This window comes from Tursiops truncatus, chromosome 16, assembly GCF_011762595.2.
Source record: "Tursiops truncatus isolate mTurTru1 chromosome 16, mTurTru1.mat.Y, whole genome shotgun sequence".
NCBI lineage: Eukaryota > Metazoa > Chordata > Mammalia > Artiodactyla > Delphinidae > Tursiops > Tursiops truncatus.
Genome location: NC_047049.1, coordinates 16392709 through 16414436, shown reverse-complemented (window position 1 = coordinate 16414436; position 21728 = coordinate 16392709). Strand labels below are relative to the sequence as shown.

Sequence of the window (21728 nt, the reverse complement as noted above, 5' to 3'; positions counted from 1 at the left end):
GGTCAGAGAGGAGCAGGGGCCCCAGGAAGGTCATGGTGAGAATGGAAGGAAAGGGACATCAGGGGTTCTCACGTGGGGGACTCAAGACATCCGGGAGCAGGTGAGTTGTGGAGGTGTCGGCTCCTGCTGTGTGCTGTTGTGGTCCAAGAGTGTTAGCTGGGCCTCTGTGGACATGTGAGAGAGGGCCTTCACCAGACCTCGCGCCTCTTGGTTGGGTTGGAGGCGTGAGTGTGGGCTTGGGAGCCAGGGTTTGAATCTCAGCTTTGCCGCCTTCTAGCTGTGGAACAAGTAACAAGTAACATCATCTCTGTGAGCCTCAGCTTCCTCTACTGCAAACCTAGTGATAATCTCCCCCAGATTTGGGGAGGGTCGAGACCGATTAAATGGGGCAATGTATGTGGCTTTCAATAAATGTTAGCTCTTTTCCCTTGAGATTTCCAAAGTGAATACGAGTTCTCTATAAAAATCAGAGAATGCGCCCCTTTGTTGGAGTGGAGGGGGTTTGAATAGAGAACAAGAAAGGGGTGAGAACTGAAATAACAGTCATAACCTATTTATCTCATTAAATACCTTTGTATCTTATTTTCCATTTCACTCCATAGAGATTTTCCTGCAGGCAGCAGATTAAATTCCAGGTTTTCTGATTAGCACGCTTTAAAAACAACAGCTTCTCCTCCCCTTTTGGTCAACGGTACTCAGACATCTACCTTAGTTCCATATTAAGCTGGCAATGACTCACCTCTGGAAGAGTTTTCTTTTCCAGAGATGACGTGTGTGTGTGTGTGTGTGTGTGTGTGTGTGTGTGTGTGTGTGTGTGGTGTGGCTACAATGACCGGTTGTTATCAAACCCCCTACATCGCTGATTGTTGTTGGATGTCTGCGGCCAAGATCCTGCAGAAATACCGCATGTCTAGAGAAAAGCAATGGAAACTATCAGAGGTTCACAAGGGACCCGGCGAAAGTACCAGTCAGAAAGAATTAGATCCTAAAGTTTGCAGGCAAGGAAGAGAGTGGATGCAGTCTGTTTGAAATTCACCAAAAGGTAATGCTCGCCCCAAATCCCTTCTTTGCAAACCCCAGTGAAATTTTAGGGTTAGCGATGAAAATATAAGTCAATAATGGATAAAAGAGAAAATACGAGAGATAGCCTTTAGGCAATGAGATTAGTCAATTCCAAAGAGGGGATTCAGGGCTTTGGAATGTTTTCTTACTCCAGATGTGTGCCAGACAGGTGGTCGGGAGGGCAGCTTGTGTCCCATAGGCCAGTACACAGACATCCAGGGGAAAGTGGCCAGTTCACTCAGATGTCTAGAGAGTTTGAGGCAACACCAGGAAGGAAGGGGCCACATAGCCCGATGGACAGGGTGGCCTCTCCTGCCCCATGTAGCTAAAAATAATAACCAACTGTTACCATTTGATGAAAAATCCTGTGTGCCAGGCTCTGTGCTTTTGACGCCTTGGTCCTTGGGTCCTCCAGAAGGACCCTAAGAAATAGCTACTTTTATTGATCTCAGTTTACAGATCAGGAGCTGGGTAATGTGTCCTCAGGTCACAGAGCTGGGAGGTGGCAGAGCTGAGTCCTAGACTACGGCTGGCGTCCATCTCTCTGGATAAGGTCTCTTGCCTGGGGCCCTGGCTAAGGATGAGATTTCTTCGGTCCATATAGCTTCAGGGTATTGTCCTTCCTGTAGGGATGGGAGGCTCTTAGACCAGGGGCCTCTTTCCTGGGTGGAGTGTAACAGATTCCATGTGCCTCTGAAACTTTAAAGCAAAGGGTCTCTGATTGCTGCCCATTGGAAAGGTGCCTGGAGACCCTCCCATGAGCTCAGATCATGCAACAAAAATTATGAAGACTTCTCTGTAGGCTCATCTTTAACTTAGGTTTTCATTCAGATATCCACGATCAAAAAAAGTGCAAATATAGTTGTCATGGATTCCAGGGAATCCTCTTAGTGCCTTCCTGGTCTGGTCTAGATTTGTTTTCCTTACCTGTCAGTTTTAAACACCTGTCCCCAGCACAGTCTTGTATTGTTATTCCCATTTTTTTTTAATTTATTTATTTTTGGCTGTGTTGGGTCTTCGTTTCTGCGCAAGGGCTTTCTCTAGTTGTGGCAAGCGGGGGCCACTCTTCATCGTGGTGCGCGGGCCTCTCACTGTCGCGGCCTCTCTTGTTGCGGAGCACAGGCTCCAGACGCGCAGGCTCAGTAGTTGTGGCTCACGGGCCCAGTCGCTCCACGGCATGTGGGATCTTCCCAGACCAGGGCTCGAACCCGTGTCCCTTGCATTGGCAGGCAGATTCTCAACCACTGCGCCACCAGGGAAGCCCCTGTTATTCCCATTTTTTGAAGGAGAAACAAGCCCAAAGACGTTGAACTAACTTTCCAGCCAGGACAAAGACCCAGCTCCGTCCAATTCCTTGTCCATCACAGGAGGCCCGCTCAACTGTATGTGCCCCGTCCCCAGGGCTTGGACATCTCTTCTTGCTGTGGTTCTTAGGGTGATTTGAGGTGCCACTGGCCTCAGCCATAATGTAGTTTGACCTCTTCTAGGGTCATAAGCCAGAGGACAAGCTTGTCGGGCCCCGCCCTGCTTATCTCAGCCCATGCACAACAGCGGCCTTACAATTAAAATGCATGTTTGCTCCCATTTCTAAGCTTTTTAAACCCTAGAGTTTAGAGTCCAGGAACTCTAGAACTCCAGAATCCTCCTAGATAGAGAGTCACCAAAATGTCTGCACAGACCAGAGGTTGCAAATTGGTAGCTTGGGGTACACCCTGCTCACAGCCCGAGTTTTATTTGGTGGGTAGGAGTTCAGCCTGAAGAGTATTTTCATTTCCTTTCAATTGCCTGGTGACATCTGAGAATCAGAACATTTCACATAACAATACAGATCCCCAGCTTTTCTTGAAAATCAGGCATTCTAGTGACACAGGCTCCCATTCTTGCATGGCACAAAGGGGAGAAGGAACTATTGCTTATTAGAAGCTGAATTAGAAGCTTATATTAGAAGCTGAAGCCTCCCAGATCCCGCAGGCCCCAGCACCCTCTCTTTCTGACACCCTCTCTGCTTGACAGGTGTACATTACCTACCTCATTCTACCTTGGAAAGAGAGAGGCAGAAAGAGAAAGAAATGGAGAGAGAGCCTGCTTGTCGGGTTATTGTTTAGCAACCCTGTGGAGGCTGAGGGATTAGAGCCAATTTTGGATGGTCAGGTAACAGGGCTCAGCGTCTGATTAATTCAAGCATCCACATCTACCTGGCCCCCAGGACCAAACAAGGCCATGGATGGGATTACACGAACCACCTTTTTCAAAGTGTCGATGCTCTGGAATGTCAGAGTCTCTTTCAGGCCTAGGAGACATCACTTCCTCTTGCTGTAACCCATTCAGAGTCTTCTGGAAAAGAGAGGGACGGAATTGCACTGCATGTTCTTATAGATTTTTAAGAAACCTGGTCCTAAGCACAAGTCCATCTCATTAGCTTTGGCGGTGTACACTGGTATTTAGGGAAATCAGGTCGCAGGAAATCGCATGTGTATGTAGGCACAGATATATCTATATTTTCAATTCATTAGAGTTTCCTAAATGCAAAAGCAATTCTGCTGTCACAGAGAAACAGCATGGCAGAATATTCGGCAGCCGGGATTTTAAATAAAACATGCTTTTTCTTCATAATTAATATAACAAGGTTTCCTGGCTTAGGACTTGGCAAAGATCCCAGGAAAAATGAGGGGAGGGGGTTGGTGTGACGTGCTTGTGACCTGATGAACAAATTCGAGGAAGAGTTTGTGCTGAGTGAGCTCCCCTCAATCACTTAATAATTTGAAAAAAAAAAATTCAAACTCATTGACAACAGTGGCTAATCATAATCATAGCAGCAAGTATTTATTAAGTTTATCAAATTTTTACCATACGTCAGGTATTGTATGCTTATTATCTCATGTAAAGCTTCCCAACAGCCCTATGAGTTAAGGACCACTGTTATCCTCATTTTACAGATAAGAAACTAAGCTTTACAGAAATTAAGTAATCTGTGCAAATGGCCCGCCCGCAAGGTTACAGAGCTGGGATTCAAACCCAGGTCTGCCTGATGCCAGTTCCATGCTCATAAACACTGTGTTAGAGGTTGCCATGCCGGGCACTACCCCGAAACGACTGGGACTCTCAATGTGGAATGGAAGGTGTCCAGGGGGACAGTGGCCTCAGACTCCAGTTTCAGGCAGGAGGAAAAGCCACTCCCATCTGGAGGCTCCTTCAACAATCCCCGGAGCTTTTCTTTCCAACACCGGAAGGATCAAGTCTTGCTAGATGGCAACCCACTAGCTCAGTGCTTTCAAAACTTTAGTCATGAATGAATCCATCTTCAGAAATTTTGCCAAAGCCCAGACTAGTTTCTTAATACTTTTGTTGAACAGACTCACTTTTTGTCTACCTAGATAGATATATTTTTAAAGGAAACCATCACTACTATAAATGGGAAAATCAAAGAAGATGAAACAATGCCATTGAATTCTAACCGGCTGCAGCTGTCACGCTAAAACGCAGAGCTGACGCCTGCTTTCTCCTTGCTAGGAGCAAGAGGTAGAGGGGAGGGACTTACCAGGGCCACCCCAGTCTGTCTTTGTGATGGGATTGGAAGAGATGACAGTAAAACTGAGAAGGGAATGACTCTCTCACGCTGTGTTTTGATGTGATGACTCTCCCTGGCCAGGCACCACCCAAATCAGCTTGGGTACCAGCAGCGGTTCATGTCCCACAACAGAGAAGGCACAGAAGTAAAGACAGCTTCAGGGGTGGCGTTGGTTCCCATCAATGGGGAAGTTACTTTCCTGAGAACCGACTGGCCAAGGAGGTGAATATGGGGCTTGTGCCCATGTGGTGGGCCTCAGACTCCACCCCCACAGGCCCTTCTGTTTCTTTTTTTGTACACCTGCCTTTTCAAAGGGTTCTGAAGTGCATGATCACATCCAGAAATGAGTGTTTGTTTTTATCCAGTCTCCTTATCCTGGATGGTCTCACCACCAATCCTTCAGCCCCCTCCCCACAAGTCCTGGGATGAGCCATCCGTACCAGTACTTCTCACTAAGTGCTTACCTGAAGAGTAACCCACTGCAAATGCTGCACTCTCCCTGAGCAGACAAATCCCCCTGAATCAAACGTCAGGTTGGGTAAGGGAATTCTTTCTTTTATCACTGGGGAAACGAGGCACAAAGAGATTCAACAATTTGCACGGGAGCAAAGATAGACTCACCTGTCTCCTTGGCCAGGAGCTTCAGGCCCAAGAGAGGTAGAATTGAAGTGTGGCCAACGGCAGAGTGAGCTGGGGGCTGATTGAAAATGCATGTTCGGGGCCCACTCCAGGCCCATGGGAGCACAACCTGCAAGTGGGACCCAGGGATCTGAATTCTTATCAAACGCTCCCCAGATAAAGATGGAAATTCCCAGGGTCTACAAACGGGACTCTCCTCTCTGCCCTGCCCCGGCCCTGCTCGCCGCCTGAAGCTGCAGTCCAGTCTCCAGTTAACCGGTCAGAGGTCTGTACAGGTGGCTCTGAGCCAGGAACAGGTGATCAGCCTCACAGGGAGGCGACCCGGCCTTGAATTCCTCCCTGGCCCAATCCACTCGCGTCCTTACAGGAGCCATGTCACCCTGCTGGGCCTGAGCTTCCTCCTTTGCACATAAAGGGTCGAGGCCAGCTCCTCTTCACAGTGCCTCCTGGCTCATCGCTGCGGTCCTGTGAACAGCTTCCTCCAGGCCCTCGAGAAGGAAACCACCCACAGGGACCACTGGCTGGTGCCTCTCCTTTGGCCTCTGAATTTTCCCGTTAGAGCCGTTCCTCCTCACCCTGAGCTTCAGATTAAAGCAAAGCCACAGGGAAGCTGCCGATCCTGGGACAGCGTCGCACAGCTTGTGCGCTAAAGCAAGGATGAGATTCCTGTGACTACAAAGGACTGAGTGGCACCGCCTCATACCTGCTAGGATGCCTAGAACCTTTTAAAAATGGAGGGCTTCCCCGGTGGCGCAGTGGTTGAGAGTCTGCCTGCCGATTCAGGGGACGCGGGTTCGTGTCCCGGTCCGGGAGGATCCCACATGCCGCGGAGCGGCTGGGCCCGTGAGCCATGGCCGCCGAGCCTGCGCGTCCGGAGCCTGTGCTCCGCGACGGGAGAGGGCACAACAGTGAGAGGCCCGCGTACCGCAAAAAAAAAAAAAGGAAAATAACAAGTATTGGTGAGGATGTGGAAAAATCAGAACCCTCATTTATTGCTGGTGGGAATGTAAAGTGGTGTAGCCACTGCGGAAACAGTATAGCGGTTTCTTAAAAAGTTAAACACAGTATTACCATATGACCCAGCAATTCTACTTCTGGTACTGGCCCCAAAGAATGGAAACCAGGGAATCAAACAGATATCTGTACATCAATGTTCATGGCAGTCTTATTCATATAGCCAAAAGAGAGAAACGACCCAAGTATCCACCAACAGATGAATGGATAAACAAATTGTGATATATAATGGAATACTATTTAGCCATAAAAAGGAACACGTTTTTGAGATATGCTACAACATGGACAAACCTTGAAAACGTTATTCATAGTGAAATAAAGCCAGTCACAGAAGGACACATAATGTATGACTCCACTTATAGGAGGCACCTAGAACAGGCAAAGTCATAGAGACAAAGTGGAATAGAGCTTACTACGGGCTTGGAAGAGGAAGGAAGAGAGTCGTTGTTTAATAGGTACAGAGTTTATGTTGGGGATGATGAAAAAGTTTTGGCTATAGACAGTGGTAATGGTTACGTAACATTGTGAATGTAATGAACGCCACTGAATGGTGCACTTAAAAATGGTTAAAATATCATGTCGTATATATTTTACAATTAAAAAAAATGACTGAGGCTTTGCACATCTCATGACATAGTTTTTTGCAGGAGGGGCCAGAGTGGGAGGATGTTGTGAGGCAGCAGTTGGGATGGTGCCTGGGATACTGGCAACCCCTGTCCTCTGTCACCTCCGCCTCTCACCCTAACCTTGAGCTGTGTCCAGCAGTGGGGACTGGCTCTGCTGAGCTGCGCAGTCCTGTCCCTGGCTTGCCTTCCAGCCCAGCAGCCTCACCCTCACCTGGCCACAGTGCAGAGTTCTCTCCTCCCCAGCTACCTTTAGGAGCAATGCAAATCTTTTCCTGGTGTGCAGTGACATCTGGTCTACCACCCGGTCATGGCAGAATAACTGCAGAGAAAGAGGTGGCTGGAATTTGAGTCCCAATGTCTTACTTACCAGGTGAAAGATTTTTCTGCTATTGGTTCATTCTAAGTCAAGCTTCTAGCCCCAAAGGTCAGGTCTAGCCCCACTTCTCCCCTCTACTGCTTCCCAGTCCTCTGAGAATATTTCCTATCAGTTAATTCCTGGAACCCATCAAGGCAGATTTTAGCCTCTGCCTTTTTGTTTTGTTTTCAAGAAGGTCTAGAATTGTGAAAGGTGGAGGAAGAACCTGAGTTGAAATAATTACTAGAATACAGATAGGACAGAAGAGATTAGACCTCAACTCCCTCCACCCTCGAGGAGATTACACTGTAAATCAGGAAGACTCCGAAGCAGGATCCTCCTCTCTGCCCCTCCCTGCCTTGCCCACCAACCACCTTGAGCCTAGAAGACACCAGATCATGAGACATGCTCCCTGGTGGCTGGGCTGGGGGGTGGGATATTAACATTGCTAATAATTTGCTTCTAACTGGGGAAGGCCAAAGTCCTGAGCCGCAGGTCCACTGTGAAAGCCCGATTGTAGATGGACCAGCAGTTGCATCTAGAGAGGTCTCTCTGAATCTATTGCAAAGCAGCTACCTTTCCATGTGCAAGAAGCTGCTATTCCCAGCCCTCTAAGAGGAGCCGAGGCAGCTGTGACCCCTCATCCCTGGTGAGACTGGGAATAAATGTGGTAGACGAAACAGGCAGTGGCTCGTGTGCCTTCTGATCTGGGTGAAGATGTTTGCTGAGATGTGTTTGTCACAGTGGACTGGCTGAGGCTGCAGATGACTTTGTCCCTTCCCCAGATGTCCATGGGACCTAGTGGCCCTCTCTGTGTCTTCCCAGGCCTGGGCAACTCTGGACAAGATTTTCCCAAAGGTTTCCAAGAATAAGGACCCAATCTCTTCACCGGGCTCCATGTCCTGCTTCTCTTAGCATTAAGTAGCTCTCCCACTTCCTTCTCCATCTTTTCAACACCATGTTTGCAGGCTGTGGGTCCCTCATCCCTCACAGCAATGGCTCTGGTGTTAGACTGGCTCTTTTCTGGCCTGGCTCTATCATTTACTAGCTGAGTTATTTGGGGCAATTTAATCTCTGCAAATGTGTCTTCTCACCTCTAAAATGGGCATAATTATAGTACTTCAATTATCAAGGATTCTGTGCAATAAAAGAGACAAAACGCACATACATCATTTAGCACAGTCCTTGGCAACTGTCGGGTCCTAATAAATGCGAGCTGAGACCACAGCTGTCCCTCCCTGCGCCTCTTCCTACTTCTTTTGCATCAATGACCTTCCTATTTAGATTTGCAAGTCCCAGGCATAGGAGTTCTTACTTCCCTGTCTCTTTTGAAAACTGGAATGGAATAATGGGATGAAAGGAGGCAGATACTGTGTCTATCCATCCCCCTCAGCCCCCCGCCATCATCCAGGTTAGTTTCAGGATCCAGGTATACGGCATAAATCACTGGCTATTGTCCTAGCCTTTCCGGTTTGGTCCCCCAGTATCCAGCCTGGTGTTTGGGCTGCCGGTGTCCACATTTCACCACAGCCTCTTTCTGAGGGTGGATCCAGTGATCCACAAAATGAGTGGAGCTGCTTCCGACCCCTGGGACACCCTGACATGCAGCCCAGGCTGCACAGCTGGGCGGCAGCTGCTTCAGACCCCCTGAGAGCCTATGGGATCTGAAGGTGGCCCCAGGCCAGGAAGGTCCTGTTTTCTTTCTGTTTGCTTTCCGTCTGAGCCCCAGCTCCAGCTCCCAACTCCTGGGAAGGGCACGTCTGCCACCTGCTGGCTGTGGGCAGCGCAGCACCTGACTCTCCCTCAAGCTCCAGTTTCCAGCTAAGATTTGGGGGTCTCGCCCTGGCTCAGGTCCTGAAGGGCTGGATGAAGACAGGTAGAGAGTGACGGGCCCTGACGTCCACACAAGCTTTATGGAGGGAGGATGAGGCAGGCAAAGGACCAGGACTGGCTGTGACGAGGGAGAGACTGAAGGAGGTGTAACATTTGTCCTCAGGGTCCCCTCATGCTTCTTCTCTGTCACCTGCCTGCCACTCATGCCCAGAGGTGTCAACGTCAGCTGCTCCCTGTTCAAGCACCCCAGCCCCAGAAACACTCTGAGACCTGAACCTGCCCTTCTTCTGCCAACTCCGCCTGCCACTACCAACCCCCACCAAACAAAATCCCCACCCCTTGTCTATTTCCTGCATAAACAGGGCAGGGCAATAGTGATGCACTTAAATAGTCACTGTCCAGACAACAGATGGCTTCTATCCCTTTCTTTTTTTTTTTTTTTCCTTTTTTTTTTTTTTTTTTTTTTTTGCGGTACGCGGGACTCTCACTGTTGTGACCTCTCCCGTTGTGGAGCGCAGGCTCCGGACGCGCAGGCTCAGTGGCCATGGCTCACGGGCCCAGCCGCTCCGCGGCACGTGGGATCTTCCCGGACTGGGGCACGAACCCGTGTCCCCTGCATCAGCAGGTGGACTCTCAACCACTGAGCCACCAGGGAAGCCCCCTCTCCCTTTCTTTGCATGACTTTCTGCCCCACAACTTTTTATTTTGTAATTTGTCAAACCTCCAGAAAACTGGAAAGAATAATTCACTGATTATCATTCACCCAGATAGATGCAACACAGACCCTTTGCCATAGTTGCTTTCTGCCATGATCTCTTATGCATTGGGGAAAAACCCGAACGAACTTTTTGGCCAACCCGATATATACATTTGTTTTGCTTGTTTGGTTGGTTGGTTGGTTGGTTTGCTGAATCATTTGCACCTAAATTGCAGACATCTCCCTCCCTACTTCAGCATCTTCTAAGAATAAGGACGTGTTCCTACAAAACCACACTACCATGATCACTCTCAAGAAATTCAACACTAACGAAATAATACTGACATAAATCTATATTCAGACTTCCCAACTGTCCCAATAATATCCTTTAGGGCTTTTCTTTTCTTTTCTTTTTTTTAAATCTAGGATCCAATCAAGGACCCACGCTGCATTTAGTTGTCAGGTGTCTCTAGCCTCATTTAATAAAGAACAGTCTTCCCATCTTTTTTGCCTTTTATGACACTGACAATCTTGCAGAGTCGAGGCTAGTTATTTTGTAGAAAGCCCACAACTTGGGCCTGTCACGTTCCTCATGAGTAGATTTAGGATAAGCATTTTTGTCCAGAATGCTACAAGGTGATGTTGTGCCCTATGGTGCGTACATCACGTCGGGATGCATTCTTTCTTTTTACCATTTTACCCAAAAATGACTGAGGAGGCTACAGTAAAACAGAAAATTAAAACTTCTGCTGAGGGTAGAGGAAGCAAATATACCAAACTGCCTAGACTGGGTATGAGGAAGATACATCACACTGACGGCCGCTTCCTGGTCACCGAGACCCACCCAAAGGGAACCCTGTCAGGAGATAGAACTCTTGTTTTCCAAGTCAGAGGTCAGCAAACTTGGTCTGTAAAGTACCCGATAGGAGATATTTGGGGTTATACTCTCTGTGTCAACAAACGCCCTGCAGTTGCAGCAAAAAGGCAGACACAGGCAATGTGTAAGCAGGTGGGCGTGGCCATGTTCCAATAAAACTTTATTGGCAAAAACACAACTGCCAGGTTCGGCTCAGGGACCTTTGTTTGCTGACATCTGATGTAAGTGAAAGAAAATATTCCAGCTATTAAATAGGTAAAACTTTCTTTTTCTGGTAAGTACTGCATTGTAAAAAAAACAAAAAACACTACCACCACCACCAAAAACACCATTCCTATCATTATTTACTTTTTTATGCAAAACTTTTTGAGGCATGCCATGTGCCAAGAACCGTGCTCAATATTGGGTAAATACCTCAGTGATGAAACATACAAGAGCCTCCACTTTCTTGTGAGGGCAGAGTTTGATGTGAGAGACAGATAACATGCAAATAAACATACAAAACTACAAGCTGTAATGGGGACCATGGAGGAAATGAATGGGTGCAGAGACAAAACAATGGGGGCATGTCATACTGATAGGGGAGTCAGGGAAGTGACATTTAAGCTGAGACCCAGTGATGGTCATTGGAGGGGTTGGGTGGAGAGCTTTCTAGGCAGAGGGAACAGCAATTGCAAACGGCCTGAGGTGGAAAGAGCTTGGCTAGTGTCATTTTGAACCTAGGTGTGGCTGGAGATTAGTAAAGAGCAGCAGGAGAGAGGGGTATGGGAGGAGGTTTACAGGTCATAGTTGGTGTTTGTATTTTATTCCAAGAACAGTGGGAAGTAATTGGAGAGTTTAAGCATCTGTCCACCTCCAACCTTAAGGAACTGTCACCTGAGACAATCACTAGACTTGGGCATGAATCCGAATACTCTCACGGCTGTGTGACCTCTGAGCCTCAATTTTCTCATCTGTGAACAGGCTGATAAAGCCTCTTCATAGGGTTGTTAGAAGAGTTAAATGCAGCAATGTGTAGTCGGCCAGAGGAGATGCACAATACATGCTGATCACTGTACCTGACAAGACGGTCAGTACCTGGGCGGCCAGGTTCCAGCATGGAAACAGGTAAGAGCAAGCACTACACATCCCCCCTGGGGAGAAAGAGTGACGCTTTGGATCACTCAGCCAGCACAGGAAGAGTGGGGAGCATCGTCAAATAGGCCCCAGCCCCTCTCTCTCCAATCCACGACACCACCGCTCCAGCCATCAGGAAGTACCCCGTGCTCCTGTGCCCTAGCTATGACTCCGAGAAGGCTCCTTTCAGCTCGCAGGAGCTCAGGAAAGCACCCAGCCTGCTCAGAGGACTCAACCTTGCTCTGCTCTGTGTCATTTTGTTTTTCAGTTCTCCCTCCTGTCTTTACTCACCGACCCGGACCCAGGTGAGTGTGCGGACCCCCTTGGGGCTTCCAACCCCACAGGCTGGTTCTGGGATGGAGAAAAGGGGGCCCGTACATGCGAGTGTGGATGTGACCTCAGGGTTCCAATGGTTCAGAAGTGTCACGGACTGCTTTGAGGATCTTCCCAGAGAAATGCATTCCTGGGTATTTGTGTGTCCACACACACACACACACACACACAGTGCTTTACACAATTTTGAGTTGCCTGTGGACATCCCTGATGTCCAGTCTCATGACCCCAAGGGAAGAATTGCTGAAGCCGTTAAACCCCTTCATTTTATGCAGAAGGATACTGCGGCCCAGAGAGGGGAAGCAACCTGCCCGAGGTCACACAGCCCATTAGTGTCTGAAATGAGACCAAAAGGCCAAGGCAAAGTGAGGGTGTCTTGAACAATGGCTCCAGGAAGGCCAACCCTGTGCTACCCCACTCTCTCCACCCACTTCGGTGGGGAGCCAGCCCCTCTGTGCTGAGAGGGTGGTGCTGTACAGGCAGCCCCCGGCTGGCCCACCGCTGCTGATGGCCTCTCACCAGCACCCCCACTGGGTTGCTCCTCCACCCGGTGTGTCTCCTCAATGTTCTTTCACACAGGCTCTTCTCTCACAGACACACCTGCCACCTCTCACCTGCGCCGCTTCCTCTGCCTGGTGCCCTCAGCCGGGCCTGGGCTGAGCAGAGCTGCTCCTTCCTGCCACATCGTCCATCTCTTGGTCTCTGTCTCTGGGTCTGAGTCTCCCTTTGCTGCTCTGAGGCCCAAGGGAGAAAACTCCACTGATTATTTCACTGGGGCAGAGGACACATCCCCCACTGGTAACGACCTGCGTTGGTCACCCACAGAGGACAAGAGCCAGGCACATGGAGATCACAGTCGCGTCTAAACATTGGATCAAGGGTCTCTTCGGAGCAAAGAAGGTGATAACTGGGTCAAATTCAGCTTGACAGTCAATATTCTCTGGCAGCAAAGCCCTGGATGGGCAGACAGATTTGTGCCGGCTCAAGGCAAGCGATGCTTGGAACTTGTCCTGCCCTGCACACTCAGGGAATGTTTGTGGAATTGGATAGAAATGTACATGAGCGTGGTGTGGGGACTGGGAAAGGATCAGTGTCTTTCCCCAAAGCAAAGGAGAGTGTTGAATTCAACAACATATAATTCAATTGCTTGGAAGAATCATATTTCAGGGGGCTCCCCCAGCTGGCCAGACCAGCAGCATACTTGGAATCCAGGGTGGGTCCAAGGCCAAGAGATGGGAAGAGATGCCCCCTCCCCAGCCTTCAGCGCGAACTTCTCAGGCACCACTGAAGGGGCTGCTTTGGTCTGGGTGCCCACGAGACAGAGCTTCGGAACTGTGGGTTTGCACAGAGGAAGAAACAGGACATCTAACACTCAAGGGACCTCACCCTCTTCAAGTGTTTGAAAAGCAGCCCCGGGCTTCCCTGGTGGCGCAGTGGTTGAGAGTCCGCCTGCCGATGCAGGGGTCACGGGTTCGTGCCCCGGTCTGGGAAGATCCCACATGCCGCAGAGCGGCTGGGCCCGTGAGTCATGGCCGCTGAGCCTGCGCGTCCGGAGCCTGCGCTCCGCAACGGGAAAGGCCACAACAGTGAGAGGCCCGCGTACCGCAAAAAAAAAAAAAAAAAAGAAAGAAAAGCAGCCCCACCCGTAGTCCACGAGGTGGGCTTTGTGGGAGTTAACAGGAGTATTTACCTCAAGAAACTTTACTGCCACCTGCCAGAAAGTTGCAAAAGACATCTACAATGACTATGAGTTTATGACACCCTGGATTGTGCAGTGAACAACACGAACAAATGTATGCAGTGGCCCTACTGAACAGACCTCACAGAAAAGGGAGTGGATACATTCTTTGTGTCCATAAGGCCTTCAGCTTTAATCAAATAGATTGGAAAATTTAGGGTCAGATTTGATCTGCAAACAGGAAGAACTTCCTCATCATTATAGTTGTCAAAAAATCTGAATGGACTTTTGGGCTCTTGTGTGGTAGTGAGTTCTCCATCACTGGCGGTATTCGAGCACAGGCTGAAAAGCCACTTAGTAAGGAGTAGAAAATGTGGGATTTAACATACTGAGATTCTGGGCTTTATGAGAACCCTGCCAAGGGCTTCTGATAGTTCGGTTAAGTAGATGAAGGGATCCTGGGACAGGCCACATGCATGCCCCCGAGTCCATCTCGAGGTGTTCTGTCAGCCTCTGGCTGTGGAACAGGGTGAGATGTAGTGGCTGGGTCTTTCTGCAAAGAGCAGGTTAGGTTCTAAAAACAGCCCTGTTCGCGTCTGATTTAATTTCACCTGAGGGTTGTACTTTGATGGAATTTGTCAGATTCCCTGCCGGCTTTGACAACAGTGTGGCCAGGGAAATGCTGTGCTCAAGTCCACGGGCAAGCTGCTACTGGAGTTGGTCTTGCTGGAGACAGTACATGGTGAGGGCCTGGCTGGAGCAGATGGGCCTGGGCCACAGTCCCCAACGGATGGCAGAGGAGGTGACCATCAAACAACACAGACTCTGCCCATCTCCCCAAAGCAGGTGACATGACAGCCCACAGGCCTGCAGAAATGCCTCTTCAAAGCCAGCTAGATTCTGCCCAGCAACACAGGCTGAGCCCATCCATCAGCTGTCCTGACGCCTGCCAGCAAGGGTCTCTGCTGGGCTTGCCCTGTCAACCAGAATGGAAGCATCAAATGCAGGCTGACAGGGTTGGGGTTTGAGGGAGGCCCTCGGAGGAACCGTCTGTGCCACAGTGATGGATGGTGCCAACAGGGACGGCATTCCAGGGATTTTTATTCTGTTCCACACATCTGGCAAGCTCTTTAACCCAAGCAGCTGCAAAACCCCATCCCAGGAACTCTTGAGTTTTTCCGAGAGACCCCATGTATGGACCACGATAATCCTGGTTGAGGGACATGGAGGATGTGACAAAAGAGATTTCCCAATGGTGTTACTTCCTGGAAGCCAAAACCCATGGAGTTTCCGGAAACACAAACCCACAAGAGGCTCCAGGGCTCATAAACTAGCAAACCAGACTTGGACTTAGGTAGACCTGGCTTCTGATACCATCTCCTTCTGCCTTAGTTTTTCCTTTTCTGTAAAATGGGAATAATAATACCTATGCTATAGAGGTTTTTTTAAAGTTAAATAAGGTTGTGTGCAACCACGTTTATTTTGTATAGTCACCAATACATAGAAAATACTCAGTACATAATAACCTATTATTTGGAATATTTGAGTTAACTCGGGATATTCTTTACCATTCTTCCTGATAAATTCTAAAAACAGACTCTTATAATTAGACAAATCCACAAGGGTTTCTTTTTATACCTGATATGAAATGCTTCTGACAGCTCCCCCGTTCATCCTGCAAAGCTTTCTCCTTCTCTATAGCCTAGAGAAAATCTCAAGTAATCTGTATTGGAACCTGGAAACCTTTTTAAAAATCTACCAATGGAACCAAATTTCATGTCAGGCTGCATGCAGTCCCTGTGTCCCCAGGAAAACCCTTGGACAAATTTCTATCCTCCTATTGAGCTCATCAGACATTTTCTTCACTAAATATCTATGACCCAAATCTCAAATAGTTTTTTTCCCTGAATTCCCTGTTTACTCTGCACCAGGCAGACACCATCTTCACTGGCAGAGCTATGTGCCCACTGTGTGCCAGCCAATCAGAAGGAAGGGAGGCTTGGCCATAGAGGGAAAGGTTGATCTGTCCAACACATATATTCACAGCATATAGGGCTCTGTGCTGGGCACTGTGGGGTAGAAAGAGGAATGGACATGGCCCTTTCTCTTAAGAAACCAACTGTCTAGTTGAAGGAAAGAAATCAGATAGACCAAGTTAAATACAAAACTCAAGAGATGTGCCCTCTGAGATCCAGACGTGAAACCTAAAATTCTGCAACCACCTGGGCCACTGAGGAATTCTAGTATCTAAAATTCGTATCCCACCAGCAGCTCAATATTAAGCCATGTGTGTTCATGTGTTATTACTACATGATATGGTTGACTCTTGAACAATTCAAGGGTTGGGGGTCCTGACCTCCCCATGTAGTCAAAAATCCATTTTGACTCCCTGCAAGCTTAACTACTAAGAGTGTACTGTTGGCTGGAAGCCTTACTGATAACATAAACAGTCGATCAACACAATTTTGTATGTTATATGTATTATATACTGTATTCTTACAAGTAAGCCAGAGAAAAGAAAATGTTAGTAAGAAAGTCATAAGGAAGAGAAAATACACTTACAGTGCATGTGCATATGTATCTACTGAAAAAAAATCCACATGTAAGTGGACCCATGTGTGCAGTAAACTGTGTTGGTTGACAATTTAGACTGGGTTCAGCTGGGCAGTTCTTCTAGCCTAGGCAGGGTCAGCTGATCTTGGCTGGGCTTCCTCATGTGTCTGTAGTCAGCTGGGAGATTAGCTGGGCTTTCTTACATGTTTGAGACCTTGGCTGGGGCCTAGGGCTGCCTCACATGTTCCATTATCCTACTTAGAAGAGCCCAAACCTGTTCACATGACAGTCACAGGGGTCCATGAGAGAGAGAAAGAGAAGCTTGGAGCTGGTACACAATGCTTCCACTAGAAGCTATTGGCAAAGCAAGTCCCAAGGCCAGCCCAGACCCTAGGGATGGAGAAACTGACTCCATCTTTTTCCTTTTTTAAATTTTATTTTATTTATTTTTTATACAGCAGGTTCTTATTAGCTATCTATTTTATACACATCAGTGTATATATGTCAATCCCAATCTCCCAATTCATCCCACCACCACCATCCCCCATGCCACTTTCCCCCCTTGGTGTCCATATGTTTGTTTTCCACATCTGTGTCTCAACTTCTGCCCTGCAAACTGGTTCATCTGTATCATTTTTCTACATTCCATATATATGCGTTAATATACAATATTTGTTTTTCTCTTTCTGAGTTACTTCACTCTGTATGACAGTCTCTAGATCCATCCACGTCTCTACAAATGACCCAATTTCGTTCCTTTTTATGACTGAGTAATATTCCATTGCGTATATATACCACCTCTTCTTTATCCATTCGTCTGTCAATGGGCATTTACGCTGCTTCCATGACTTGGCTATTGTAAATAGTGCTGCAATGAACACTGGGGTGCATGTGTCTTTTTGAATTATGGTTTTCTCTGCGTATATGCCCAGTAGTGGGATTGATGGGTCATATGGTAATTCTATTTTTAGTTTTTTTTTTTTTTTTTTTTTTTTTTTTTTGCAGTACGCGGGCCTCTCACTGTTGTGGCCTCTCCTGTTGCGGAGCGCAGGCTCCGGACACGCAGGTCAGTGGCCATAGCTCCCGGGCCCAGCTGCTCCACGGCATGTGGGATCTTCCCAGACTGGGGCATGAACCCGTGTCCCCTGCATTGGCAGGCGGACTCTCAACCACTGCGCCACCAGGGAAGGCCTATTTTTAGTTTTTTAAGGAATCTCCATACCATTCTCCGTAGTGGCTGTATCAATTTACATTCCCACCAACAGTGCAAGAGGGTTCCCTTTTCTCCACACCCTCTCCAGCATTTACTGTTTGTAGATTTTTTATGATGGCCATTCTGACTGGTGTGAGGTGATACCTCATTGTAGTTTTGATCTGCATTTCTCTAATGATTAGTGCTGTTGAGCATTCTTTCATGTGTTTGTTGGCAATCTGTATATCTTCATTGGAGAAATGTCTGTTTAGGTCTTCTGCCAATTTTTGGATTGGGTGGTTTGTTTTTATAATATTGAGCTGCATGAGCTGTTTATATATTTTGGAGATTAAGCCTTTGTCCATTGATTTGTTTGCAAATATTTTCTCCCATTCTGAGGGTTGTCTTCTCGTCTTGTTTGTAGTTTCCTTTGTTTTGCAAAAGCTTTTACGTTTCATTAGGTCCCATTTGTTTATTTTTGTTTTTATTTCCATTACTCTAGGAGGTGGATCAAAAAAGATCTTGCTGTGATTTATGTCAAAGAGTGTTCTTCCTATGTTTTCCTGTAAGAGTTTTATAGTGTCTGGTCTTACATTTAGGTGTCTAATCCATTTTGAGTTTATTTTTGTGTATGGTGTTAGGGAGTGTTCTAATTTCATTCTTTTAGCTGTCCAGTTTTCCCAGCACCACTAATTGAAGAGACTGTCTTTTCTCCATTGTATATCCTTGCCTCCTTTGTCATAGATTAGTTGACCATAAGTGCGTGGGTTTATCTCTGGGCTTTCTATCCTGTTCTGTTGATCTATATTTCTTTTTTTGTGCCAGTACCATATTGTCTTGATTACTGTAGCTTTGTAGTATAGTCTGAAGTCAGGGAGTCTGACTCCTCCAGCTCCATTTTTTTCCCTCAAGATTGCTTTGGCTATTTGGGGTCTTTTGTGTCTCCATACAAATTTTAAGATTTTTTGTTCTAGTTCTGTAAAAAATGCCATTGGTAATTTGATAGGGATTGCATTGAATCTGTAGATTGCTTTGGGTAGTATAGTCATTTTCACAATATTGATTCTTCCAATCCAAGAACATGGTATATCCCTCCATCTGTTGGTATCATCTTTAATTTTTTCATCAGTATCTTATAGTTTTCTGCATACAGGTCTTTTGTCTCCCTAGGTAAGTTTACTCCTAGGTATTTTATTCTTTTTGTTGCAATGGTAAATGGGAGTGTTTCCTTAATCTCTCTTTCAGATTTTTCATCATTAGTGTATAGGAATGCAAGAGATTTCTGTGCATTTTGTATCCTGCTACTCTACCAGATTCATTGATTAGCTCTAGTAGTTTTCTGGTAGCATCTTTAGGATTCTCTATGTATAGTATCATGTCATCTGCACACAGTGACAGTTTTACTTCTTCTTTTCCAATTTGTATTTCTTTTTCTTCTCTGATTGCCATGGCTAGAACTTCCAAAACTATGTTGAATAATAGTGACAAGAGTGGACATCCTTGCGTTGTTCCTGATCTTAGAGGAAATGCTTTCAGTTTTTCCCCATTGAGAACGATGTTGGCTGTGGGTTTTTCATATATGGACTTTATTATGTTGATGTAGGTTCCCTCTATGCCCATTTTCTGGAGAGTTTTTATCATAAATAGGTGTTGAATTTTGTCAAAAGCTTTTTCTGCATCTATTGAGATGATCATATGGTTTTTATTCTTTAATTTGTTAATATGGTGTATCACATTGATTGATTTCCATATATTGAAGAATCCTTGCATCCCTGGGATAAATCCCACTTGATCATGGTGTATGAGCCTTTTAATGTGTTGTTGGATTCCGTTTACTAGTATTTTGTTGAGGATTTTTGTATCTATATTCATCAGTGATATTGGTCTGTAATTTTCTTTTTTTGTAATATCTTTGTCTGGTTTTGGTATCAGGCTGATGGTGACCTCATAGAATGAGTTTGGGAGTGTTCCTTCCTCTGCAATTTTTGGGAAGAGTTTGAGAAGGATGGGTGTTAGCTCTTTAAATGTTTGATAGAATTCACCTGTGAAGCCATCTGGTCCTGGACTTTTGTTTGTTGGAAGATTTTTAATCACAGTTTCAATTTCATTACTTGCGATTGGTTGGTCTGTTTGTATTTTCTATTTCTTCCTGGTTCAGTCTTGGAAGGTTATACTTTTCTAAGAATTTGTCCATTTCTTCCAGGTTGTCCATTTTATTGGCATAGAGTTGCTTGTAGTAGTCTCTTAGCATGCTTTGTAATTCTGTGGTGTCTGTTGTAACTTCTCCTTTTTCATTTCTAATTTTATTGATTTGTGACTCCATCTTTTGGTGAGACGAGCTGCAAAGGCACATTGCAATAAGCATGGCCACAGGGAGAGGTGAAGAATCAGGTCTCTTTTATTTCATCAGATTGGCTCATACCACACCGGAGTACCAATGTGGAACTTGAGGCTGTCAGCTAGACTTGGCCACATCCAGCTCCCCTGCCTCTTCACTACCCTTTCATCTCCTTCCTTGGCTGGCTTTCTTCCCCCATCCACCCCGGATTCGAGGCTACTTTGACTGGAGGCCACATCCCACTCTTTTTTGTATAATTCTCCATTGTTCCCAAAGCCTTCCTGCACCTGGCATAATACTTGTCCCACTGTAGGTGCACAATACATGTTTCTTACATAGGCAATGGGATGAACTACCAATAGAATAGAAAAGACAAAACAAGCTTTAAGTTTGGAGGTAGAGAAACCCTCCCAGGTGACTCTTCTAAAAAGCATTTTCAAAACATATCGCAACCCACCCCAAATGTCAAGGATCTTGGCCTTCCCTTGCACAGTCTTCCAACTGATGGCTTCTGGCAATCTGGGGCCACTGAGCCTCTGCTGCTTCTATCCCACCTCAACCAAGGGCCCTGGACCCTGGAGAATAGCACCCTGGAGAATGCCTCTCTTGGCAGGAATGTAACTCAAAGTCTATGTGTTTTATTCCCTCCTTAGCTTCACTGAGAGGTGAACAGACCTTGTAAATAGGGCTGGATTCAAATCAAAACCCTCCAACAGACATTTCATCCATCCTCTGTCACCTGGAAAAATCATACCATTCCATCTTTATGAAAAACCTTCCCTCATTTCCAAATATCTGCAAAAGAAATGATTCTTAACGGTCTAACCAAGATTATCCAGTCTGACCCTCGACTTGTGGGAGTGATGGGAGAAATTACAGGAGCGATTCAAAGGCACTTATCTATAAACACCTGTTGGAAAAACAAAAATCAATTCTCCAAAGAAAAAAGAAAGAAAGAAATGGGGCAATCATCTCATTACCAAACTCATTGTCTCTTCCAAATGTCAGTTTGAAATCTTTCATGTCAAACTCAGAAAAACATTTTCTTCCCCTTACTTTCTCACCCTTTCTCTGCTTTATCATGCTAGATGGAAAGAAACTTTTTTTGCTCCAGGAAGACAATGGCCTTATCTTCAACCTAGATCCTCATGCCTGGAAAGGTGGCCTCCTCTGAGAGCATTTTCATAGTGGGGAAAAGCAGCTCGGGAGAAATAATGAGGAGGCAAAGGGAGTCTTGACTTGACACTGTGATAAATGAGGTGAAACTTTGGCAAGGAACCAGAGTTGGCGTATTCAAAAAGGAAATAAAAAGATAGTTCTATTTTAATGGGAAATATAAAACAGCCATTGTGCAAAAGTCGATTTTTCAAAAGCCAAAGAGATAAAGACTATAAGGGAATGACTGAGAGACGAATAAGATAATGTGGTTGATAATCGGGCGTAGGTAAGGTCCCATCCTCCGGGCCATCGCTGTGGCTCCGTGGGAGCGCCTTTTCAAGTCGGCTATCTGCATTTGCTCCTGCCTCATTAACATATGCATCTCTGGACAGCTTCCTTACAGCTTCAACTTGCTGACTTGCCATACTCCTGCCAGCTGGAGAGAGCAAAGTCAACCCAACCTTCTTCAAATCCCAAACTCCTCTCCTTCAGCCACAGAGCGATCAGCATCTTCCAAGGCCCCAGACAACAAAGAGCTTGAGTCCAGGCTTACACACACCTGCTCTTCCTAGTGGATTGGTCTAGTGTAAGGTTTACAACCAAGGGCAACGCCATATACTGCCCTTTCTTTCAGTAGGCAAGATCCGTGAACCTTCTCAAGGCTGCCCTTGGACAATCCCTAATTAGCA

At 46.6% G+C, this 21728-nt stretch overlaps 1 protein-coding gene across 1 annotated transcript in view; it reads left to right on the top strand.

The window, feature by feature from the left end:
* Positions 1-21728, top strand: part of HABP2 (hyaluronan binding protein 2) — a 35918-nt gene that overhangs the window by 608 nt on the left and 13582 nt on the right. The window contains exon 2 of the mRNA XM_019940033.3: positions 12056-12092. Coding sequence (XP_019795592.2) covers positions 12056-12092 — 37 coding nt within the window. The remainder of the gene's footprint in view (positions 1-12055; positions 12093-21728) is intronic.